General features: G+C 41.2%; 3 protein-coding genes across 3 annotated transcripts in view; 2 read left to right on the top strand and 1 right to left on the bottom strand.

Moving 5' to 3' along the window:
- PIR (pirin) overlaps positions 1 to 26,090 on the top strand; it is a 517,051-nt gene that overhangs the window by 204,958 nt on the left and 286,003 nt on the right. The window lies entirely within an intron of this gene.
- Positions 1 to 26,090, bottom strand: part of ZRSR2 (zinc finger CCCH-type, RNA binding motif and serine/arginine rich 2) — a 174,419-nt gene that overhangs the window by 145,762 nt on the left and 2,567 nt on the right. The gene's annotated exons all lie outside the window — the stretch shown is intronic.
- CLTRN (collectrin, amino acid transport regulator) overlaps positions 13,782 to 26,090 on the top strand; it is a 44,128-nt gene continuing 31,819 nt past the window's right edge. The window contains exons 1-3 of the mRNA XM_050777668.1: positions 13,782 to 14,090; positions 14,412 to 14,470; positions 19,666 to 19,751. Of these exons, the coding sequence (XP_050633625.1) occupies positions 14,033 to 14,090; positions 14,412 to 14,470; positions 19,666 to 19,751 (203 nt within the window). The 5' untranslated portion in view covers positions 13,782 to 14,032. The remainder of the gene's footprint in view (positions 14,091 to 14,411; positions 14,471 to 19,665; positions 19,752 to 26,090) is intronic.

Raw genomic sequence — 26,090 nt, 5'->3', positions numbered from 1 at the left:
AGACTGCCTTTGGACTGGAGCTGTGCCATGGCACCAGTTTGTGCTCACAATCCAGTCTGAATGTGTCCCCAAAGTTCACGTTTTGGAAACTTAATCTGCAATGCAAAAGTGTTGGGAGGTGATTAAATCATGAGGGCTCTCCCCTCATGAATGGATTAATGCCATTATTAGGGGGAGCTGGTTAGTTTCTGAGGTAGTGGGTTCCTGCTAAAAGGATAAATTTGGCCTCATTACCCTCCTTCCCTCCTTCTTCACCCCCAACCTCTCCCACCCCTCACATGCACATGTTCGTGCCCTTCTGCCTTGTGCTATGGGATGACGCAAGAGAAAGCCCTCACTAGATGTTGAGCAGATGCTGGCACCATGCCCTTGGATTTCCCAGCCTCCGGAATCATAAGCCACATAAATTTCTGTTCATTAAAAATTATCCAGTGTCAGGTATTCTGTTACAGCACAAAACTGAGTAAGACAGGCTGTAATATCAACTCTTCCCTGGTCTCCAGCCTGTTGGCCTGCACTGCAAATTTCATGAGACTACATTCACGAGCCAATTTTTAAAAATAAATCTCTCTCCCTAAACACACACACACACGCGTGTGCACATGGACACACACAGGCACACCCACACATACATACACACACACACACAATTGGTTTTGTTTCTCTGGAGAACACCTAATAAACCTTGCTTCTGGTAATTCCTTGGCTTGTGTCAGCATTAAGTCCAATTTTCATAAGCCATTCTCATCTTGTGTCCAAATTTCCCCTTTAATTAAGGACACCAGTTATATTGGACTAGTGGCCACCCTAATGACTGTAATTACCTCTATAAAGACCCAATCTTCATATAAGGTCACATTCTGAGGTACTGGGGCTTAAGACGTAAACATATATGAATTTGAGATGGGAGAATGCAATTCAACTCGTAACAGTCAGTGACACCTAAAGTATGTCTGCGTTGCCTAAAAGGTGTTGACAATTCTCAAACCAAAGTTACAATCACTTTTGTTTCGTTTTATCTGTGTTTGTGTAAATACAGTTTTTAGTGGGAGTGTGTATGTCAAAATGTCTAAGGAGATGAAAAATCACCTTGTTGAAGCCATGTAAAAGTCTGGCTCAGGATTTAAAAGAGACTGCCAATAAGCTTTCAATATCTTATCTTGATAGTACCTGGAGCCAGGTGAGAGCATCTGGTTTTTAAATAACTTCACTATCTGAATTCACTTAACAGGTTTAAACAGCAATAGACCATGGGTCAACTGAATTTAGAATCTGTTTTCCCCTTATTAGAGCAAACTTCAAACTTGTACAAAAAAATGGTGAGAATAAATCACCTATATATCCAATACTCTATTTCAACAATTACCAGTTTGTGGCTGGATAGGGCCTAGGAGAGCTAAGTCTTTTGTGCTATACATCCTTTGCTATCACTGATTAGCATGTATGCCTTGGATATTACTAACATGTTTTCTTTCTGTTGTTTTGCAACCTTAGAAATGTGTGAAAAAAGAAAAGATTCTAAAAGTCTTTAAATGTCATAAGTATTTATTAAATGCCTCATAGCTTGAACTCTGCCTGATTAAGCGACTTATGCAAAACAGACGGAAAAGTACTAACAAAAGGTTACATTGAAAAATTCCTTGATTGGCATCAGATTGACTCTTCATTTTCTCAACTCCTGATTTCAAAAGGAAGCCTGCCTTCTGCAATTTCCTGAAACTTAAATTAAGATATTACACTGCTATGTCTTAAGAAAGCTTAGCTTCCTCCTCTCACTCACTCCTTTCTTGAGAGCGTGATCCCAATCTGAGGTTGCCAAAGGTTTCAAAATATATTTCTTATACCTGATTTGTGTGTTGCAACTAACGTGCCCCAGTGTGGCCAGTGACATGATGAATTTCCCTCTTTCCATCAGATTTCCTTAATATTCATATGCAATCACAAGGCACTCAACCTTTATTCCATTGCAACTGTGAGCAGTGGCAGCCTTTTTGCCTGGTTCCAAGAACAGGGCAGCTACGTATAGGCACAGAGAATGGTGTCCTTGCTGTTTTGGCCTTTCGGTTAATTCCAGCCCAGGTACTGATTTAAAATAGCCCAGAAAGTTTTTCATTTCCAAAATATTCAAGAACAGTTCAGCTTTTCACTAAGTCCCTGAAGACGGGGAGGTGGGGTGAACTTTGGTTCACCGGGGACTCTGATGCAGGCGCTGCGAATAGTGACTCCTCTGAGAGATGCGCAGGGGCAGCATTTCTTACCAGAGATTTCTGACTATTCTCCAAACTCCAGCAAGACTTTCAAAGTGCATAGTGGAAATGGTCAGATTATCAGTAAAGGAAGAAGGGGAAGCAGAAAGCGATGTGGTATTCAACGGCTAACAGAGAGCATATAAACAAATTAAGGTTTATGCATCTTCGTTAACTCATTTCCCAAGCTTTTCCAGCAAAAGTAAACGTGAGGGAAGTACACTGATATTAATACTAACGCGTTTCCAGCAGCCTCAGAGCAGCAGCATTTAACGCTGAATATCACACAGAATCCCAGTCACCAAGAATGTCTGCATTTTGGAGGTTCCTCTCCTCCGGCTCTGGGGCAGGGCACAACAGAAAAACTCAGATTTGTCCACGGGACACAACTGTGCTTTTGATCTACTCTGGGGTGGCTGTGTCTGTCCACAGCCCCTGGCATAGTCAGGTGGGAAGATCAACAATGCAGACCCGAGGGAGTCCCAGCTTGCTGCTCCTCAGTTTCTGGAAATGCACTCCTCTCATCCCGCAATGTCTCTGGGAAAGCTGTTTTACTTTTTAATAGACAGAATCCTAAAAGGATGTCTGGTGATCCTCAAAGTGGAGAAAGAAAGCTAGAGTGGGGAAGTGGCTACTTCCCCGACGCCAGCCTCCCACTCCCATTCCTCCGAGAAGCCCCGCCAGGACCCCGGCCAACCTCGCGGAACCAAAAGCCTCTCTGGCTCCAGAGCCGATAGCGGCACGCGGTCATGTTTGCGGCAAGTGGCAGAGTTCCTGCCCTCTCAGGCAGACCACCCCTCAATGCTGCCCACGCTCCTTACTGCCGCCCGCCCTTACCCGAACGACTTACCTGAGTCAGAAACTCCACGTTCGCTCCCGGGACCCGAAGATCCAGCACGCGGCCATGTTGGCCACGCCCCCTCACGTCTAGCCACGTCCCCACGCAGCAAACGTCATTTCGTCATTCCAGGCTACGCCCCTATCAGTCCCACCTCTGTCCCCGACCTAGGCTCAAATCTCGCCCTGACCACGCTTCCCCTGCGCCGGAGTCCACACCAGCTCTGCGCTCTGGCTACACATCTCCTGTCGCTGCCACGCGCCTGCACGCGAACTTGCCCACGCCTCTGCCCTCCGCCTGCTCCACCATGTTTGTTACGCCCGTCAGAGCAACAAGGCACGCCCACACGTAAGGACCAGGCCCCCACGTTCGAGGCACGTCTCTGCGTTCCAACTACGTCAGGTCCCTACTTCCCTTTTCGCGCCACCTCCCCTGTCCGTCACTACTCCGCTGCCTGCCTTTCCAGCTGTGGCCACTCTTCCACGCTTCAGCCAGTCTGCGCCTCTGAGCGCAGTTCGTTTCACATACCAGTGATCATCCAGTCACAACTATTCTGCCTACCCTACCTCCCTCCCTTGGGCCTACGTCCTTACTCCGCCTAAAGTATGCCGACCCTCCCGCCAATTCGAATATCTTTTTTTACACCCTTGGGACTACGCCACGCCCTTCACGTAAGGGATAAGGACAGCTCGTTCGGGTCACGCCCCTGCGGTACGCCTGGGCCACACCTCTTCCGCTAAGCCTTGTGCCTGCGCTCCTCACTGGCGGGGCCGTTCCCGCCGTGGCTAACCCCTTCCTTTCTCTAGGAGCAGGCAAGACCCGTCTGGTCCGCGTCGCATCTCTTCCTGCATTCCACACCTCTCCTTTCTGGCCAGTCCTGGCCGTCCTCCTAGGCCACGTGCCACAACCGTAGGGTCCTCATTGGCCACGGGCATCCGGCGCATGCGCACTTGCCCACCTTAAGTTCTGGCCACGCCTTAGGTTCCCAGGCCACCCACTTTTGGTTCCACTCTGGTCACGCGTCTGCCGCCAGTTCCACGCCCTCTGCGCTCCTTTTAGGTGAGAGACTTGATTCCGGGAAACCACGGAGGAGTTGGAGGGGCCCACCGGTCTCTGGAGAGAACTGTCCAGGTCCTGGAACCAAATGTCCGCGGCATTTATAGAGTGAAATGAGCCTGCGGATCTCTGATCCTCTCTTAAAAAGTGACTTTCTCCATGTATTTCCCAACTCTAAACACCACAACTCGTTAAGCAAAAACCGAGTAGGAAACAGAACTGATGGGCCAGTGGTGAAGCAATGTTCCTTCTAGCTAGGTTTCATGTCCTTTAGCCCGACATGGAGATCAACTGGAACCATGTTCCTTCCAGCCCCTCAGCGAACTTTAAATGCTAGGGAGATGCATGGAGTAAGCACACTCCTCTATTTCCTGATGTGTCCTGCTGATGACTTTTCCTAGTTGCTTGGTGCTCTAATGCTGTCTAGGTCCTGTCGAGACACCACCACATTCAGACCCCTGTTTGCAGCCCCCTGCTCCAAGATTACTCTTTTTTACTCCCTCCATGCGCAATTCTGGGTTCACAGGAAAAAAGTGAGGAGGTTATTACCAGCTTTTCTGTCCAGAAATTTCTGAACGGACATTCTTGGAGGATGAACACTTTCCATTAGCCATTCATTCATTCATTTACTCAAGACAGATTTATCAAGTATTATGTTCCAGTAAGAAATAAGACCCGAAGAGATTACATACTGAGCTTCCCCAACTCAAGTTTGGATGGCACAAGAATTGAGAAAGTTAAAGATGGTGTAATAAAGGAGTTGATAGGTGGAAAAGGACTTGTTAAGTGCTGGTTTGTTGTTCTAATTAGCAGGAGTATTTTGGGGCAGCAAACATAGCAAGCCACTTTTATAGCAGTTAGTACAGCTCCCTTCACAATAAATTCTCAATCTTCATTTAAAGTATTCCCTTTTCACTTGTATAGAGGACTACAATTTTTCCCTCCATGGCAGTGAGATTTACTATATACACTTCTACATATGCCAGCAATCAAGATTTTATGATCACATATAAAGTGTAAAAGTTCCCTTCTCTTCCCGCCTTCCATCCACTTCTCCTTTGAAAACAGTGGAAGTTTCACAATACTGAGCTACAAGGAGCACAGAGTAAAAGACAATTTTCAACAAAACATTTTTTATTAAGCTCACCCTGGCTCTGAGAACTCTATCTCATTTATATAAAATGTTTCCAATGCTAATCATTTTTTGCATGAAAAATTAAACACACCGGAAATAGGGCCAAGTGCAGCCTGTGTAAATTACTGCATTGATTTTTATAACATTATTTATAGCATTATTTTCTCCCAGATGATTTGAGGCTGCATACCAAAATATAGGCAACACTGTATAAAATAAGTATCATAGGTTAAGGAACCAGAGGGGAAATTCATGGAGGTAGAATAAATAATGTAGCCAATGGTGAGATTAACACTCATGCACACTTTCAGATCCAGAACAGTTGTTGAAGGTGGGCAAGAGATCTCACTCTAAGCTTTCATAGAAAACAGGAGATAACAAGTATTTTAAAGTTTTACAGTGTTCATAAAAACCAGTCAATCAGGATTTTGTTTGCTTTTGCGAAGCACTTTTTTTAAAAAGTAATTTTTAGCACCAAGGCAAATCCCAGTTCCTCATCATGATGACGCTGTGAGCTACGTGGGAAATAAGTGTCATATGTTGTTACACCCACATTCCCTCAGTGGAAACTTGGCATAATCACAAAACACAGGGCACTGAATCAATTTCATGAACCATCCAAAATTTCCTGTTCAACTGAGTACACAGCTCCACAATGGTCTGGTTTAATTCAGGGTAGCATTTAGATAATCTTTCCCTATAATGGCGCATAAGCTTCAGCTCACATGTCAACTCCCATTTATTCATATTAGTTGGCTGAATAGCTCAGTTGGGGTGGCTGAGTCCGTGCACAGAAGGAAAAAGTTCTGAAATAGATAAAAAAAATTTTGTCATGGGTGTGGAATGAGCAAATGGCTGCAAACAACAACCTGTCATCTCTGATTTGTAGTAATAGGGATCTCTTGTGCACATCTTTTAGGCTGTCCACAAAATCATTTCTCATAAGACTTTTGATGAATTTCAGACAGTAGAGGGTTCAGCATCATCACTGGCCAAAACTTAGGAGCAGAAATTCTGAGATATTGATTAATTCATATGTCTTTAATATTAATGGGAGCATATAAACTAGAAGTGATGTGGTCTGATCCCGCCCCCGCCCCCAACCTTTATAGAGGTTGGCAAAAGAAGTACCTATTGTCAGGGCTAAATGTGACTGGGTGACCTCCAGCTGGCGAGCAAATCAATGATTAAGGATGGAAAATACTATTTCATAGACCATGGCTACAATACTGTTAGCCTAGTAAAAAGAGAAAATTGACTTGCCAACTCATGAGAAAACTCTTACACCTGAGCAACAGTGGAACCAGCTAAACCTGTAATAGAAATGTCTTGCTTTTACTACATGAGACCCGTTATAAAGTATTAGTCTCTGTGCACAAGATGAGACACACAGACACACCATTTAAGAAACTGTCCTTTACATTGCTACTTTAGGAGCATAAAGTTGGCAGAATTACACTCACTCAGTTGGTCTGAATTAATTTTTATTTCCAAACAGTAGTGATTAACTTTCTCTGAAGTAGAAAAATGTTAACTTGTGAAGAATAAGACAAAGTTCATAATGATTATGGCTACTGATTAACCTACAAAATTTGATGAGCTTTTCGAATATCCTTGCTTAATATGGTTTCTCATCTTAAAAAGGGGATATGATATGGGATGGAGACAAAAATATTCCACATTATAGAGTTCCTTGCTTACCAAGGATACTGGAAATTGTGTGTGTGTGTGTGTGTGTGTGTGTGTGCATAAAAGCAAGCATACTATAAGATTGTAACAGCATCTGTTCTATGTTCTAAAATTATTATTAAAATAAGCTCATTTATCTTTTTCTTAAGATGGCCAATGAAACATAATTTCCTGTTTTTTGTAGTTGTGGGCACATAGTGGGCTGCCAGTCCAACAGCCTATGATTGGTAAATAAAGGGCACATTGGAAACTCACTGTCAGGGAATGTCCTTCCCATCTCCCATTGTCTTTCTCCCTGTCATTTACAATAAAGCCATTCCCACATTGAAATCTTCATTAGCCTCTCAGGACCATTGTTGGAGAATCCAAACTCTCTGTCCTCTTAAGATCGGAGCCCAACTTGGCTTTTCAGATGCATCTACACTGATGCTCCCTCCCCCATCTTCCTCTGAACCACTCTACCAGCAAGTCCCTGCTGTTGGCCATATCCTGTATCCGTCCTTTGTGTTTGTTTTCAGATTTCCTTAACTTGGATCCGGTGGGTTTTCATGTTTTATTTACCTTTAAACATCTTGCCATTGTTCCAGGTCTGTCTTGATTATCATTGAGAAACCTTTCTTTTATTTTTCTTCTGTTACAGTTTTATAATTGACTTGTCAAATCCAGTAACTTTTTATCCTCTCTTTATCCAGTGTTCACAGCATTTTGTTCACAGCATTTTGTTCACAGTTGTACATGCATCTGTTGCCATCATGATTTACTTTTGTGTCCTACAAACTTGTAAGTTCCTGAAGGGCAGAGACTATATTTGGTTCATTTTTGCATTTCTCATAGCTCATGAATATGATAGTTGAAAACTGAGTTGACTAATTTGAATCATAAACTGAAGTTCTAATAAGCTTGTGACTGGAAATTAAGTACCATGAAATGCATTGCGATGTGTATATTTTTACATTCTTAGCCTTAGAAAAACCACACACACACACACACACACACACACACACACACACATTTGTCTCCCTTTTTTCTTCTGTTCTTCCATGTGTGGGTTATTTCCAATAACTCAACTACAAGAAGAAAAGAGTTACCTAAATGATGTTTTTAAAGTTTGTGGGGGTGTTTCGCAGCATCCCTGGCCTCCACCCACTAGATGCCAGTAGAAATCCTCTCTTCTGCCGTTCATGACACCTAAAAATGTCACCAGACGTTGCCAAGTGTCTCTGGAGCACAAAATCACCCCCAGCTGAAAACCACTGAGTTAAAATAGAACTTATGCACAATAGACAAAAATAGTTTGTCTCTCCATGCATCTTAACACTGACAATTTAAAGAGAATAAAATTACTTTTGCTACCTAATTATACTGAAAACACTGTATAAATTATTAATAATACAAACACCTTGATATTGTTTATTATATATATAGTATATCCATTTTATTACAATTTAAACAAGGAAGGATCTCATTTATTAAAATTCTACAACATTTAGAAAATCATTGAGTAGAGCCATTTAATTAAGATATTAAAACGTCCAAAGGTGTGCGTGTGTGTGTGTGTGTGTGTGTGTGTGTGTGTGTGTGTTTTGAGACAGAGTCTCGCTCTGTCACACAGACTGGATTGTGGTGGCACAATCATGGCTCACTGCAGCTTCAATCTCCCTGGGCTCAGGTGATCCTCCTGCCTCAGCCTCCTGAGTTGCTGGGACCACAGGTGCATGCCACCAAGCCTGGCTAATTTTTGTATTTTTTGTAGAGAGGGGGTTTCGCCATGTTGTCCAGGCCTGTCTTGAACTCTTGGACTCAAGCAGTCTACTTGCCTCCCCCTCCCAAAGTGCTGGGATTACAAGCATGAGCCACCACACCCAGTTGCAAAAAGTGTGAAGTTTTAAAATCATACGAAGTTTCTATGTTCAATTATTAAAAGTTTTAATTGATTTCTTTTAATGTGTTACAGCCAGATACATTTCTGAAAATCCAATAAAAATATACAGAATAATGTCACATTTGAGATGGTTTTACAGTTTACTAATTTTAGGAGCTATATATTTACTAAATTTCTGTTTGTGATAATGAAACAAAATAACCAGGGTCAATTTTAAAAGAAACATTTGTTATCTCCACCTCTTGCTTTATTGCAGGTGAATGGAGCCTACGTATGCTCACATATTTATACAAATCTAGTGAACTTAACAAGGGGTCTTGCATGAATCAGAAGAACGACACATATGTTTTCTTTTCATGTGATCTCATATTCTATTTGCCCCAGAGCGGTAGATCAATAGTTATGTGCTCAGAAAGTGCTTTTCAAGGGTGTTGTGGAGTATAAAAAACACAGAGAAATCAATTTCGTTTTCCCATCTCAGGAGACTCAGTGCCCTTTTGTGTGGCTCATGGCAACAGTAATCTGAACTTTTAAATCTACATGCTCTAAACTCGGAACATTTGGAAGTAAATAGTAACATATTCGGAATGATTGAAACTGCTTTATTTGTCATCATTACCATGGTTACTAATAAATTATGAAGCTCCCATATGTGAAACTGCCGAAATGAGCATTTTATGAAGCAATTTACCCATATATGAAGGCTCTGGAAACTTACTACTTAAAATTTGTGCATTAAGACAAGCACTATATTTGTACAAGACTTTGAAAAGTATAAGAAAATATAGTATGTTGAGAGGCAAGAATCCTAGTATCTAGTTCTGTTTTCCATTTATTTTACTGAGATCTCCATCAAACTATTTAGCAATGAGTTTGATACAGTATGTGACCAATATAAATAAGATTTATGAATCAAAAAACAGAAAGAATTGCAAATTATATCCAAGATCATCTTCTTTGATTAAACAAAAAATAGATAATATAATCGAAATGAGAAAATTAATACATGTATTAGAAAATATAAAGAGAACATAGCAACAAAAGTAGATATTTTGTGGGAAATATTCTATAAAGTCCATGAGAATACTAGAAAATCTTAACAGAATATTTTCTTGGAAATTGTGAACAGCCGAAATGGACTCAGAAAGAGGTATAAAACCAGAAATAAATGATCATGTAAGAAGTGAAAAATTTTTGAAGAACTCTTCCTCTAAAACACACATGGTCCAGATTCTTCATCTGTGAACTCTTTATTTCTTATACATTATATGTATTTCTAAACATAGACAATGTTAGAAATCTTTCTGTATCATTTTCAAGATGGTAAAGGCTAGGGAAAAAAAAAAACCTTCAAGAATCAGCACTTGAAAAGGAACCTACGTGATATTCTTTTAAGAAAATAGGTTTAAAAACCATAGGGGAAAAACCAGGAATTAATTCCAGCAGCATGCTAAAAATAAATTTTTAAAATGTTTTATCTAAGAATTGAATCAATGTGAGAAATGTATTAATGTAGTACACCAAATGGTAAAAATTTTAATAGTGTAAAGGCAGTTGATAAAATGCAACACCAATTACTGAGGAAAATAATTTTTTGTAATTATAAATATAATGCTTTTATCACATGACACATCATTTTTAAAGCCACTTGCCAGATTCCATGGAGGAGCAGCATTCCCATTAGAGTAAAGAAGAAGACAATGGTGCATCTTATTCCCATCATTATATTACTTTGTTCTGATAGTGCCACTGCAATGAGAAAAAACAACATCCCACAAGAACATACAAAGAGATCCAAGGCTAAGGAAGGCACATTCTAACTATGAAAATATATTAGCATTGGTCATCCATTCTGGTAGTAGTATGGATGTTTTCTACTTTTTTTTTGCTTCTCTATATTATCTATACAGAATTTCTATTGCTTTTTTCAATCACTTTTAAAATGAGAAAACGAATATTGAGAAATCATAATGAAATAAGAAGAGATTATCTTCCCTTTTCAGATGAATGGCTTACATTGACTAAAACTCAATATTTCACTGTCTTCGATTCTAGTTACATAGATGACTAAAAGGTTATGAAGAAATTTGTCACTTTTAAGAAATGCAAGACTAAAGGAAAGCTGAAGCAGACTTCTATGTTTCTACTCTAGCAGCTGAGGCAGGAGGGTTGCCTGAGCCCAGGAGATTGAGGCTGCACTGACCTAAGATGGTGCCACTGCACTCCAGCCTGGGCGTCACAGCAAGATCCTGTCTCTATAAAAACAACAATAACAAACAACAACAAAACACAGTTAAGTTCAACGAAGATGACAAAGCTGCATAATAGCATGACCCCAGTTTTGTTTTTAAGAAGAAATGTACATATATTTACACACAAAAGCACAAGGCAGAAAGGTATATTCCAAATATTTAGAAAACATTAACATTGGTCATTCGTTGACACTGGTGGAATTACAGGTGATTTCTACTTTTCTCCTTGTGCTTCTTTGTATTTTCTAAAAAGAATTTCTATTGCTGTTTTTAAAAAGATGATGCAACAAACATTGAGAAACCATCATTCAAAAGAGATTGTCTTCTCAAATGAATGACTTACACTAAGACTCAGTGTTTTATTGTCTTCAACTAAGTAAAAGCCAAAGAAAGCCACTTGATACTTTTATGAAGTGTAAGGCTAAAGGAAAACTGAAGCAGATTTCTTATTTCTCATTTATTTGTTTATTTTTGAGATGGAGTCTTGCTCTGTTGCCCTGGCTGGAGTGCAGTGGTGCAATCTCGGCTCACTGCAGCCTCTGCCTCCCGGGTTCAAGCAGTTCTCTGCCTCAGCCTCCCGAGTAGCTGGGACTACAGGCGCCTGCCACCACGCCCGGCTGATTATTTGTACTTTTAGTAGAGACGGGATTTCACCATCTTGGCCAGGCTGGTCTTGAACTCCTGACCTCATGATCCACCTGCGTTGGCCTCCCAAAGTGCTGGGATTACAGTTGTGAGCCACTGTGCCCGGCCGCTGAAGTAGATTTCTATGTCCTTAGCGTATCTTTCTTCCTTGATGTAAGTAAAATGCTTTGTTATAATCTCTATGTGTATTGACTTTTCCTTCCCATGATGACTTTATCTAGTTTAACATTTCCCAAGATGACTTCATCTAGTCTAGTTTTATTTTTTTCAGATGTTAGCTAGGTGAGCTCTTCCTTCTGGAAATTTCCACTGCACCTAATACAGTGACATTTCTAGGATGGCTGCACTAAGTTGTGGCTGCCTCTTCTTTTAGTACAGCTTTTCCTGACTCCGTGTCCTTGAAACCAAGGTGAAAGAGATGAGAAAAAGCTTCCTCAGCTGGATTTAGCTGACAGACATGGGTCCTTTACAATAAAATACCACCCTTACAAGGAAGGAGAAATGATGTGTTTCTCAAAGTGCTGCAGAAGTCTCATTGTTGATATTTTCCTCATTGTTGCTTTGGAAATTCAATGTTTCTATTTAACACCAGGGTCACCCAATCTAATTCTGCCATTCATGATTTTTGAGGAACGGGGTGGAATTTGGGGACTGAATTTATGAAGAGGCAGAACGGTAGAGAGAAAAGCCCTGACATCAGCCTCTGGGCGGGGCATTGATTGGCACCTGTGGAATGCCCACCGGGGAAAGATTCTTTTACACTCATTATCTTAATTCTCAGAGCATCTCTGAGGTTTTGTTGCAACTTCAGGGTTCTTTTTTAACTTTTGTTTTAGGTTCAGGGGTACATGTGCAAGTGTGTTATACAGGTAAATTGTGTGTCACATGAGTTTGGTGTACAGATTATTTTGTCACCCAGATAATAAGCATAGTATTCGATAGGTAGTTTTTCGAGCCTCTCCCTCCTCCCCTCTACCCTCAAGTCGGTCCCTGTGTCTGTCGTTCCCTTCTTTGTGTCCATGTGTACTCAATGTTTAGCTCCCACTTATCAGTGAGACTATGTGGTATTTGGTCAATTCCAGTTTTGACCAATGATGACCAGAGACGCAGAGCAGTTGGGTGTGGTGGAGACAGGGTTCAAGTGTAAGTCAACCCAGCTGGTAAAGTGACACCCATCCCACTCATCCCATTGCTGCCAATGACTTCAACGCTGGAGCCTCAGTTCCCTCCCATGTGAGATGATGATAACAACAATTGTGAAGTGTCTGAGGATTAGAGAAATAACCCAGTGAAGGTACTTCAGAGTGGGTAACTTTTAATTACTGTTGTATTGCTGTACTGACCAATGTAGTCAGTAGCCACTTGTGCCTACTTAAATTAAATTAAACAAAAATTCCATTTCTTAGCAACGCTAGCTTCATTTCCGGTGCTCAGTGGCCTCCTACCTCTACTAGCTACCATATTGGATAGCACAGATACAGAACATTCCCATCGACACAGAATGTCCCTTGGACAGTGCTGCTGTGTATCATTAACTTTGATTTAATTCAAGTGCCAGACCTCAGGGGTAAACACAATCATTCCCTATGTGTGAATGTGCAGGTACGTGTGCAGTTTTGTTATATAGGTAAATTGTGTGTCATGGGAGTTTGGCGTACAGATTTTGTCATCCAGATAATAAGCATAGTATTCGATAGGTAGTTTTTCGATCCTCTCCCTCCTCCCACCCTCTACCCTCAAGTAGGTAAGAGGAAGCTCTGAAGCTCTCCTGGGATGTTCACCCGCTGTGGTGAGAGTCAGGTGAGGCCCTTCACGGAAGGGCACCCTTTATTTACCGGAGAGAAAGGAGTCACGTTTGTTTCCTGAATGAAGATAGTCTGTCTATGAACCAGGTATCCTAGCCCCGAAAAGGTGAGAAGTGCATGCCAAGGAAACCTCTAGACAGGACTCAATTCTTCCCATGATGCACCTAACCAGAGAATCGCAGAAGGGATCGGGGAGGATTCCAACTGTGAGTCAGCAAAGGAGACATTCTTTTGAGGTAGAGTCAGGGTGGGGAAAACCATTAATCTGTTTTCCAAACAAGTTTTCATAAATAACTGACAGGAGATGGGCTGTTTTTATGGAAGTATTAACCCAAATGATGGGTGTTAATCATTAAACCTTTTAGGTGGTGGCTCGCTTGTTTCTCTGATATTCTAATCCGGGTCACAGAATGGCTAAGGCAGATTTAAGTGCAGCGTGGATTTTTTTTTTCTCACTTTGCCTTGTGTTTTCCACCCAGAAAGAATGTTGTGGCTGCTCTTTTTTCTGATGACTGCTATTCATGCTGAACTCTGTCAACCAGGTATGTAGCCTTGAAACTTAAAAATAGATGAACAGTTTTCTACATGTTTGACAAGTCGTTGACTGAAAGAACTCTTTATTTTTCTAAATCTGCAGACATGTTGTGGCTTGAAAGTTGGGGTGGTGAGTGTTTAATGAGTTTGAAAGAAAATATTAAACCGTCTAAGATGATTTAGGTTAAACTTCCAGGAGTATTTGGGGCAGTTTAATTGTAGTTCTGTGTTCCATTAGTTTGAGTTGCATTACATATTAGGATTTTTCAGACTCTGTTTTGGCAGATCTTAATCATCATATACTGCTCTTTCTTTTTTCTTTCTGGCAGGTGCAGCAAATGCTTTTAAAGTGAGACTTAGTATCAGAACAGCTCTGGGAAATAAAGCAGTAAGTGGAGCACCTGAGTGTTCTTTTAAAATTTTGTTTGCTAATAACACTGTGCTTTCTCTAATAATGGGCCTGTCTGCATAGTTACCTTAATCTTGAATAAATTATTTCTAAAGACCTCAAATCTGATCTTCTCTTAAAGATAGATTATAGAATAATATGAATTTTTAATAAAGTAGGTTCGCCTGAAGTATTTAATCGGTGATGTATGCTAGACAATATGTGAAGTTTTGTGCCACACAAAACAACTTAAAAAACCGGCATCTCAACTCGGGATAGTGAAGCCAAGTGGCCTGACTCAGTCGCTCAGGTCTAGACTGGGTCTACTCCTCACCGTTGTGGTCATTTGAATTTTGTTAGCCTCGATTTTGTACTCATTGAAAAGAAGGGATGGTTCTACCCACATAAAGTCTTTCATAGCACAAAAAATTTCCAATTCGAACATGAAGTTTCTTCAATTATTCTCAATTATCAGAGTAACATATGAAATATATGCTTATGAAATAGAAGTTTAAAAACTAGTCATAGGGCCCATGTGGCTATAGGAATGGTGAAGATCATTGAATTAAAAAGACAGTATTGTCTAATTCTAGTTTCAGTTTCCCAGTGTGGTCTGCAAAATTTTTTCCCCAATAGAAGTTGGTGTTAAGATGTCTCAGGCTGGAAACAGAAAAAAGAGTGCTAAAGAAACTTAGAGGTATTCTGTTTGCAGGCCAATTCATCAATTTGTTATTTTATTATTTACTCAATGGGTAATGATTGTTGTAACAGCCAGCATTTATTGAGAACTTATCTTACTTTCTAGCTGGGGCTCTTCTAAGCACCTTACTCCTATCAAATCATGTAGCCCTCACAACAATGCTTTGAGGAAGGTAGTAGTACAGGTGTTTGTATTCCCACTGAATGGATGGGAAAACTGAGGTTCAAAGAAATTAAGTAACATGCTCAATATTTCAAGTCATCAAGTGGCAGAAGTAAGATTTGAGCCCAGAATCCACTGTCTCTACTAGTGTGCATGGTTGGCCGTCCCAGTATCCTCTAATAGCAGGCACCATGCTGAATGCTGGGGTGTCATGGTGACTAAGGCTTGACTTTACCCTTGTGGAGCTTATAGTAGTAGTAGAATTGGTAATCTATTAAATATTCAGTAAACCAAATGCAAATGTGCAATCTTGACAAGTATTACGGGAAGAATTACAAGGGCACTTCAGCTTTGTCAAGGGCCACAATACCTGGCACTTACTGTGACGTCTGAAGCATGAGTTGAAGTGAACGAGGAAATGAAAGAAGGAAAGGCAGAGGGAACAGCATGTGCAAAGGTTTATCACAGGAAGGATCTTGGTGAGAGTAAAAGTTAGAAAGAGGGCAGAAATATCTGGAATTGGGGCAATGAGGAGGAACGCGGCAGGTGATGAGCTTAGAGAGAGAGGAGCGGGAAGGCCAAGGAATATGTGGGCTGTGTTAGGGAGTTTCGTTTTGAGATGTAGGGAGTGTTCAAGAGCATCAAATGCTGTTGAAAGGCCAAGCCAGAAAGCGACTGAAAAATGCTGATTGTGTTAGACAACGTGGAGGTCAGTGGTGATTTTAGAAAGAGCTCTTTTCATGGGGTGGAGTTGCTGGAAGACAGGTAGTGGGAAGTTAAAAAATAAATGAGTGGTGAACATGTTGAAACAGATGTGTGGACAACTCCTGGGAGAATTTTGGCTGTGAAGGGCAAGAAAGAGACAGCAGTAGGTAGAAGAAAGGAAGACTGAGTAAAGTGGTTTGTTTTTGCTGTTGCTTTAATGGGAAAATGTTGAGCTTGTTTAAAAGACAATGAAGAGACTCCAGTCAGAGTTAAATACACAGAAAGGAGGGGAACTGATATTGTTTAGATCTGAGAAGGGCAGAGGAGAAGCATTCCTAATGTAAGTGACGGAAATGGCCACTGATAGGCATAGTTCTGTCTGGCACTTCAGGAGAGGAGGCGGCTAAGACATGTGTCTATGGAGGAAGTGTTGTATCTTGATGTCAGGAGGATGGGAGAGTTGAAATTGATGAGATATATCTATAAATTATGAAGCAAAACCATTTAATGAGAGTGAGGTTTGAGGGAAAACTTTGGAAAAAATGGTAAAAAAAAAACAAAAAACAAAAAACGTTGACCATCAGTTCTCTCTCTAGAGAGAGGTTTGAAATAGTTATGTGACCCATGAGAAAGAGAACTGGTGGTGAAACCTTAGGGATTACCAGGTAATTTGGGGGTAGGTCATCATGAATTTAGAGTTAAACCAACTAACCTTGTTTTGTAATTTTCTCTAGTTATGCCAATAACTTACCTAAAATGTGGGGTTAGCCATGGTTTGAGTGTTTTTAGATGTGTGCAAAAAGCAAGGTGAGCTGGGACATTTAAGGTCCTGGCACATGTTATTGAAATGAAGAACCAAGGAATCTGAACTGGTAGATAAATATATGCAATTAACTTGTACCACTTGGTCTGTGAAGCCACATGTGGGATATAAAGATGTGTTCAATTTCACATTGAGCACCTATTATGTGTCAAGTATATGCACAACAGGTAGGTAAGCTGCTATGGACATTCTTATATATGTGTTTTCCATATGCTTTCTTTTTTGGGAGTATTTACCCAGGAGTAGATTAATGGATCATAAAGTACACAAATGTTTAGCCTTAGTAACTCTTACCTTATCCTCTCTTAAGTTGTGCATTTTCTCATTAGTATATGTGCCCAATTCCTTTTATAAATGGAGGCTGTCTCTTTGAAGTATTTGAATGCCCTAGGAGAAATACACTACATCCAGTGCACAAGCTTTCAATCCTTTCACACTTGCCCAAGATAAGTTGGTTCCACTGGCAGGATACCCAACCCAATCTAGAACTGCATCAGTCCTGTTCTGATCTAAATAGCTTGGAGCTTTGTTCTGTGACCAAAATTGGACTCCTACCCAGCCAGCTTAAGCTCTTGTTTTTGAGACGGACAAATGGAAGAACAGGAGATCAGGTCAAGTTGTTGCCAAGATGTGAAAAGCAACTGAAATTCATGTCCCAGGGAGAACTGGCTAACATCTTTGTTTTCATTTTCTGCACTGAGCTTATTATTCTCGTTTGTTCTTGAGCAGGCTTATTCCTCGTGTCTGCATTCTGTTAATAAGCCTTCCCTGTCTGAATAGTGTTTCTGCACTATTTTTAATCAGATCCATTTCTTCTTCTTGTTTTATTCATTTATTATTAGGTTAGATCATAGCTACTCTTATTCTGAATAAAACTAATTTTGGAAACAAATGCATTATCAAAAACAAAGAGCTATGCCACGAATCAGTTACTTTTAAACTTTCATAGTATAATATCAAATGAAAAGTTCACATTGAAAGATTGAAGGAGCACTTCAAATAAGACCTAAAGTTGACATTAAAATGCAGTATTTAACATTTGCATGTGAGAAAAGTGATTTTTCCATTTCCATTTTCTGTTGTTGTTGTTGTTGGAGACAGGGTCTCACTCTGTCATCCAGGTTGGAGTGCGGTGGCATGATCTTGGCTCACTGCAACCTCCACTTCCCAGGTTCAAGCAATCTTCCTGCCTTAGCCTCCTGAGTAGCTGGGACCACAGGCACATGCCACCACGCCCGGCTAATTTTTTTTTTTTGGTAGAGATGGGGTTTCACTATGTTGCCCAGGCTAGTCTTGAGCTCCTGGGCTCAAGTGATCCACCCATCTTGACCTTCCAAAGTGTTACAGGCTTGAGCTCCACTCCTGTCCCCCTTTTCTGTTCTTTATGGTAGCATCTTACAGCAGAGTTACATAAAGTGGTACTGAAGGAGAAAACGGTGAAGTGGAAGAAGCAACTGAAGAAAGTTTAAGGTTCTATGTTACAGAGACCAAGGCAGGAGGATCACTTAAGGCCACACATTTGAGACCAGCCTGGACAACACAGCAAGACCCCATCCCTCCTCCTTTCCAAAAAAAGAATATGTTATGAAAATATTTAGGAGAAAGGAAAAAGTACAGCACAGTCATAAACCTTATCCAGAGAAGGTAACTGGGTAATATATTTTTTGTTGTTGTTATTTAGGAGTCATTTGTTTTTACTTACTATCCTCACTGCCACCAAAGAGGAGAAAGGCAGTAACGGAAAAATATGTTTCCCCATCCCAGAGTGAAACTCCAATCCTGACAATGTCCTTGTGATATACTAACCCCCACCATCACCAAGTTCTTCCCCTCAGCTTTTGCCACTTTCTCCCTTCCTGCTTCTGCTTTAGTTGCTACCTTCCTTGGTGGTCCTTAAACAGCTCAGTTTTTTTTTTTTTTTTTTTTGCCTCAGGCTTTTTGCATTTGCTGCATTAAGGAGCAGAGTGAGTCAAATATACTATATTAATTTGCTAGGGTTGCCATAACAGAGTAACGCAGACTGGGTGCCTTACACAACAGAAATTTATTTTCTCTCAGTTCTGGAAGTCAAGATGTCACAGGATTGGTTCCTTCTGAGGGCTGTGAGGGAAGGATCTGTTCCAGGCCTCTCTCTTTGGCCTGTATGTAGATGGCCGTCTTCTCTCTGTGTCTTCATATCATCTTCCCTCTGTGTCCAAATTTCCTCTTCTGAGGACACCAGTCATAGTGGATTAGGGCCCACTCCAACAACTTCATTTTAACTTAATCACCACTGCAAAGACCCTGTCTCCAAATAGAGTTAAATTCTGAGGTATTGCAAGTTAGGACTTCAACATGACATTTTTTTGGTGAGGACAAAATTCAGCCCCTAATATGCACACACATTCAAGTTTCTGGCTAAGAAAATTTTTAAAAAATTGTACTGATGTTAATAAAGGCAACTGGGAGGGAGTTTATGAGGGAAAAGAGAAAGGGAGGAAGGAAATGAAAATGGACTATATATAGCCAGGATGAAATGTCCAAATGCCCTGTTTGTTGGCTGGCTACTGATGCTGCAGGTTCTTAGGAAGATAGTGCAACAGCAGATACACCAAACTTAGAATGTCCAAGAAACCCTACCCCAAACATTATGGGTATATAATTTATCATGGTCTCCAGTATCTAATGTATGAGAAAGCGGGGTGTGTGTGTGTGTGTGTGTGTGTGTGTGTCGAGAGAGCGAGAGGGAGGGAGAACCACTGTGTGTACAGTTAGAACCAATGGACCATATTTGCCCCCATACACTTTGTTTTCCTTCTCTTTCAGTATGCCTGGGATACCAGTGAAGAATATCTCTTCAAAGCGATGGTAGCTTTCTCCATGAGAAAAGTTCCCAACAGAGAAGCAACAGAGTAAGCAAATAATGAGAAATCTTAACTGATTATTTACAGTATTATTTGAGATAGTGCATTATTTCAAACCTTGATCTTGAAAATATTAAGCTAATTTTTTGAAGAGATTCACATTTTTACTAAACTTAAAAATAACTTTTATAATCTAACTCATCTTATAGTTTATATCATGTTCCAACAATGCTCTTTGTTTAATAGGTAATATGAAGATAAATATCCCTCAAAATTGCAGGTATATATCCTAAGCTTTCTACATTTCTATTGTGTGTGTGTATATACATATATGTATATATAATTTTTCTTGCAGATAGATACCAAAGAATTTTACTCTTATTTTGAAAATAACCTAAGTGTGTATAAGTTATTTTCACTCTTGGTATTTATCATAGTACCTTGTTTATTTTCTTAAAAGCACTTAATATGACTTTTAATAATTTTGTATTTTTGTCTTTCTTCTGGAGGAATCTTCTCTATGATGTTTCCTTCTTTCTCTATTTGTGGTGAGGGTAACATTCCTGGTCTGTCTCTATTCCCTTCTTCACTCCTCCCCTTGAGAGGTAAATTGACTTATGTGATTGGTGAGCTGCAAGGAGAACCTGGGCATGGATTCCTTTCTCCTTATGAGGTAGCCATCCCCAAATGATAGCAGGCATCTCTCGTACAACTCCCTAGCTAAGTACAGAACCAGGCCCTGCATGCACAGGTGCATACACCCTAAGGCTGTACTTGCGGTTTGCAGCTGAGGAGCGTTTAGATTAGTAGGTGCCATGTTATTTGGGGGGTTAAATATTGTGTGTATTACTCCAGTACAGGACAATACCTGCCTCAGTTATGCTCTACTTGAGACAATGGAGGTGAATATATTTATTTCAGGATTTTTTTTAAATTAGGAAGAAAATTTGCCTGCTGATTAAAGTCATATCCTCCAAACTAGCCTTTTATTTTGGTCTCCCATCTGTACAATGTTTTGTCTTCATTCTATAATAATTCAAGGCCCAGTATAGATGATTACTATTAATTGGTCTCCCTCACATCCATAATATCTGATGCATGGGATATGAATATAAAGAATGAAACAGAAGAGTGGAGTTTGAGGGAGCAAAATGAACACATACATATTTGTGTATACCCACATGTGTATTTTTAATATACATATTTTAAATAACATATTAACATGATTTAAAAAATGAAAAGAAGGTATATAATAAAACAAAGCCTCGCCCTAAGTTCTACTCCTGTTTTATAGATCTTAAAATTATATATATTGTACTTCATGCCATTAAACTGCAGCATTCTTTCACAACTATTTATAATAACTTTTTTCAATAAAAATAAGGTGATTACATTACAAAAAATTGAACAGAGAAAAAAATAAGAAGAAAAGCCACTGGTTATCTCACAATGGTAACCCCTTAAATATTCTCTTTATATTTTCTTCTAGCCCTTCTTGTAAGCAAGTTTTATACATTGCTGTGTTCATGGCACTGTTAGTTCCTTTAAATGATCACGTTTCACCTAGTACATGACTAAGTTAAATTAAGTGTTTCCATTCTTAGAAAAATTTAATTTAAATATATAACATTTCAGATTGATTCTTGGGAGTTTACCTTTAAAATATCTTCCTTCAGAATCTGGAGCATTGTAGGAGTCTGTGAATATCTGATCTAGTTTATTTGAAAGGTTGTTTGACTTACAACTGGGCACTGGGGCTGAGTGCAGTGGCTCACACCTCCAATCCCAAAACTTTGGGAGGCCGAGGCAGGTAGATCACTTGAGCCCAGGAGTTCGAAACCAGCCTGGGCAACATGGGCAACCTGGTGAAACCTCGTCTCTACAAAAAATGCAAAAATTAGCTGGGCATGGTGGCACACACCTATAGTCCCAGCTACTTGGGAGACTGAGATCACTTGAGCACAGGAGTTTGAGGCTGTGGTGAACTATGATGGTGCCACTGCACTCCAGCCTGGGCGACAGAGTGAGACTCTGTCTCAAAAAAAAAAAAAAAAAAAAGAAAAGAAAAGAAAAGAATTGGGTACACTGGATACATATTGGGTTGGTGCAAAAGTAATTGTGGTTTTTGCCATTGAAAGTAGTGGCACCTTCAACAAAAGTAGAAGCTTTTGTTGCCAGTGTCAGTTGTAAAAATCAAAACTGCAAAGCTAGACTGAGGATCAGTACACATTTTTCTGTAAAGAGTCAGGCAGTATGAGTCCTGGTGATACTGCTATCAAGGGGATGAATTGACAAGCGAGATGTGTTTAAGATGCAATTCAGCTGCTGGCCTGGATTCCACATGCACTGCCATATTGGAAGCTGTACCCCTACATGAAGAGCTATGGGAAAGGGCACCACATAATGCAAGATGGGATTGAAAATAGCTTTGCGGAGAGGCTGCTTCTCTTCAGTGTGGCAGGTGGATGGAAAACACCAGTAGCTTGGCATATGGGTTAAATTTTAAAGCCGCCTTCCAGAAATCTTTTGGTGCCATTGTGGGCAGACTGAAGGAGTGTGGCAAATATTCCTTTCCAGGATAGCTTCAGGATCCAAGTTTTGGGAACTGGCTGTTTATTGTCTCCCCTGCCCACCATTGTTTATCCACTAATATTGCAGAAGACTGTAAAGTACAAAGAATAAACCAAATCACACGAATTAAAAACAAAGATATTCAAGTAATGAACAGAATAATGAATAGTCTCACTTTCATCCCACCTTTTACCCAGGGCGATATCTACAACATCTCTTATATCAAGTTTGATCACCACCAATGATACAAAGCTCATTGTCTCCTGAGCATGCCTCTTCCTATTTGGAAACATACAGTTGGCATATACTTACAGTAGAAGCTTGCTTGGCTATGAAAAAGGAAGTGATGTCTTGTTGGAGAGCTGATCTGGTCCAGTTACCATTACCGCAGGCAGGCAGTGGAAGAGAAGCCAGGGATTCCCTAAGAGGATCGGAGAGGATTAGGGTGTGGGCTTGCAGAGAGGGCTGTGGCATTTCCACTCCCTTAGGACTTGAACAGGGCTGGGAATGGGTTCCTGTGCAGATTCCCCAGTGCAGCCAGCCAGGGTGTTGACAAGTGAGTTCATGCTGATGAGTTGGTCCCCATTCCTTACGAGTGATGATGTGTTTGGAGTGATATTCTTGTTTGCATCCCTGCCTACCTCAAGTCAGGTAGAGAAGTGCTCATAGAGGATACAGTTGTCTTTAAGAAGGGAGACTGGCATATTTTTTTCTGGAGGGATGCTCCCCAACTTACAGACATTCTCAGGACCCCCTCAAGTTGCCACTACATAGCAGTAGCTGGAGTTCTAGAGAATATGATGGTGTCCCTAGCAACTGAGAGTGTGCCTGGAACAGAAACTGGTGGCTACCTCGTAGCCAGAGAAGTCTCATGGTGGAAGGCTGGCTTCAGCGCCTGTAACTGGGGAGAGAAAGAGAGCAGTTTTCTGAGCAGTCTGTACTTGAATATATTCCTGGGGCCAAGCAGGGGCTTTGGAAGGGAACAGGATAGAGTCACTGCCTATTGGGCCCATGTCCTTAAGTGAGACAGGGCAAGGCAAGGCAGCAGAGTGAGGCTGGAGGCGTACACCCCTGGAGGCAGAGCTGAGATGGGGTGGAGGAAGTCGGTCAGAGCATGTCAGCCATGTCAGGGGAAGATGCAGTGCAGAGGTCCCGGGAGGGGCCCCTGAAGGCTCCACAGGAGCATTCTGAGTGGAGAGCATCTGGACGCCCGCCACCACAGAGGACCCCTCACAGCAGGGGGAACCACAAGGGCCCTGGTCCAGGAAGAAGAATTTGGCCTTTCCTTATCTATCTCATGCCCCCATCATCTTGCTTTCCTGTCCCTAAGCGAGGAGAATGAAGCATGGTGGAGGGGAGCACAGGCAGGGAGGGAGTGGAGCCCGGAGGAAATGGCGGGAGCCCGCCACTCAGGTCCCTGCTTTGGCCAGAACGGCTGGAAGGAGAGCAGCTGTAGGTGAGAGGCAGGAGGGCAGCTTTGGTTAGACTGGCCTGGATGCCTTAGTAGCTGGAAGTGACAGGAAAGCCACACCATCTGCCCCAGATGCTGTCAAGAGGCGAGGAAGAAGGAGCTGACAGAGTACCCAAAAGGAACAGTGTGAGCAACATCAACCTCTTCCGTCACTGCTGTCCACGAGGCCAGCCTGTAGAACTATGTTGCTGTGGCTGGAGCCACAGGATCAAGTGACCTCTGCTGAAAGCCTGCTATGTGCTGGGCACTGAGATTCGAATGAGGGCTAAGACCAGGTCCCACACTGCACCAGGCCCACACCCAAGAACCTAGCCCTGGTAGACATTGTAGAAAGATAGACCAAATGTGACAGCCACAAGACAACTCTTTCAAAATCATCATTCACAGTTTCTGATATTAAATGCTTTTTTTTGCTATTGCTGTATTTTTTTTAGAAGCAGAATGAGAGATAGATGGAAAAATGAAGTTAAGAGAAAGCTCTGGTTTCATTAGTTGAGGTTACTTGAGGTTTTCCTGGAACTTGGATTGAAGATGGCAACCAAGTGTTTTCAACTGTTTACAATATGATTTAGGCCAGATTTACTAAAACAGTTTCACAAGAATTTTAAAATGTTGAAAGGAATTTCTAAGGAAGCTATAATCTAATCCAAGGTTTAGTCTAATTCCCAGGTCAACTGGAAAGTTAATATGCCTAGTTTACTCAAACATCAACTTTTAGGTAATTTATCATTTTTAGCAAGAAAGGTAAAGTCTAACTCAGGCAAGTCTTTCTCTTTCTGAGTTAAATGGTGTAGGACATGTAATGGATTTCTCCTTCTGCCTAATTATTCAAGGATAAGTCTTGTGATCTAAAAAGGAACAACGTGCTGTTGTATCCACGGTAAGGGGATTAACGGTCTTGTGCTTGTAAAACAGCAGCCCAGCACCTATTTAGTCCTTTTGATTTCCAGAAACAAGAGCCAGATTCTTACCACTCTTTGGAAGCAATTGGCCCTGTCTGGCGCCATTGATGAAAAATGGCAGTGGAGCCAATTCTTAGAGAAACCTTCAGACCAGGGCTTTCCACACTTGAGGAAAAAGAGTAAACATTTTTACCTCTTTTTCATGATTTGCTGAAAGAAGTCACTTATGTATGAATTAATATAATTTCTTGGTAAAAACAATTGGTCAAAATGATTATTAAAGTGAATTCAAATAATTCCACCAGCCCACTGGCTGCTCTGAAAAGCCATATTTGCATTGTTTCTGGGTTTGGCTTCCAACTTGCTGCAGCCACACCCGCGCTTCTCGGACTCTGCATTATTGCCAGTCCCCAAACTCGGTTTCTTTTTAGTCCACTGCATTGGTCACTGGTGTGCCCCACCATATTAGATGCAACTGTGGACACCAGCTCCAAGATCATCACCAAGATCTTAAAAGAGAAGAAAGAAGTTGTGGAGGAGGCAGAGGAGGGAAGAGATGGTCCCGGTAATGGGAACGCTAATGAGGAAAATGGGAAGCAGGAGGCTGACAGTGAGGTAGAAGGATAGGAAGAATATGGGGAGGAAAAGGAGGAGGAAGAAGGTGATGGTGAGGAACAGGATGAAGATGAAGATGAGGCAGCTGAGGCTGCTATGGGAAAATGGGCAGTTGAAGATGCTGAGGATGACAACGTTGATACCAAGAAGCAGAAGACTGATGAAGATGACTAGACTGCAAAAAAGGAAAAGTTAAAAAAAAAAAGAAAAAGAGAAAAGGCCACCGTCATCCATTCACCCTGTCTCAGAATCTAAGTGAAGTCATCTTTAAGTAGAGAGGCCTGCCGGGCAACGCCACCTTCAGGTGACAAGCACTCTTCAGCACCCAACCCAAACCACAAGAATTTGCAACAGGGGAGGAAAAAAAAGAACCAAACTTCCAAAGCCCAGCTTTTTTCCTTAAAAGTACTTCAAGATAAAAATTGGTTCCTATTTTTTATTTACACTATTTATTTATTTATTTATTTATTCATTTTGAGATGGAGTCTCACTCTGTCACCCAGGGTGGAGTGCAGTGGCACTATCTTGGCTCACTGCAACCTCCACCTCCTCGGTTAAAGCAGTTCTCCCGCCTCAGCCTCCCAAGTAGCAAGGATTACAGGCGCCTGCCACAACGCCTGGCTAATTTTTGTATTTTTAGTAGAGACGGGGTTTCACCATGTTGGCCAGGCTGTCTCGAACTCCTGACCTCAGGTGATCTGCCTGCCTCAGCCTCGAGAGTCCTGGGATTACAGGCGTGAGCCACTGCGCCTGACAATACTTTTCATTTTCATTGTATATTTTTGTACATATTGTTAGGGGTCAGCCATTTTTAATGCTCTCAAATGA

Source organism: Macaca thibetana, chromosome X (genome assembly GCF_024542745.1).
Source record: "Macaca thibetana thibetana isolate TM-01 chromosome X, ASM2454274v1, whole genome shotgun sequence".
NCBI lineage: Eukaryota > Metazoa > Chordata > Mammalia > Primates > Cercopithecidae > Macaca > Macaca thibetana.
This window is presented reverse-complemented; position numbering and strand designations above follow the sequence as displayed.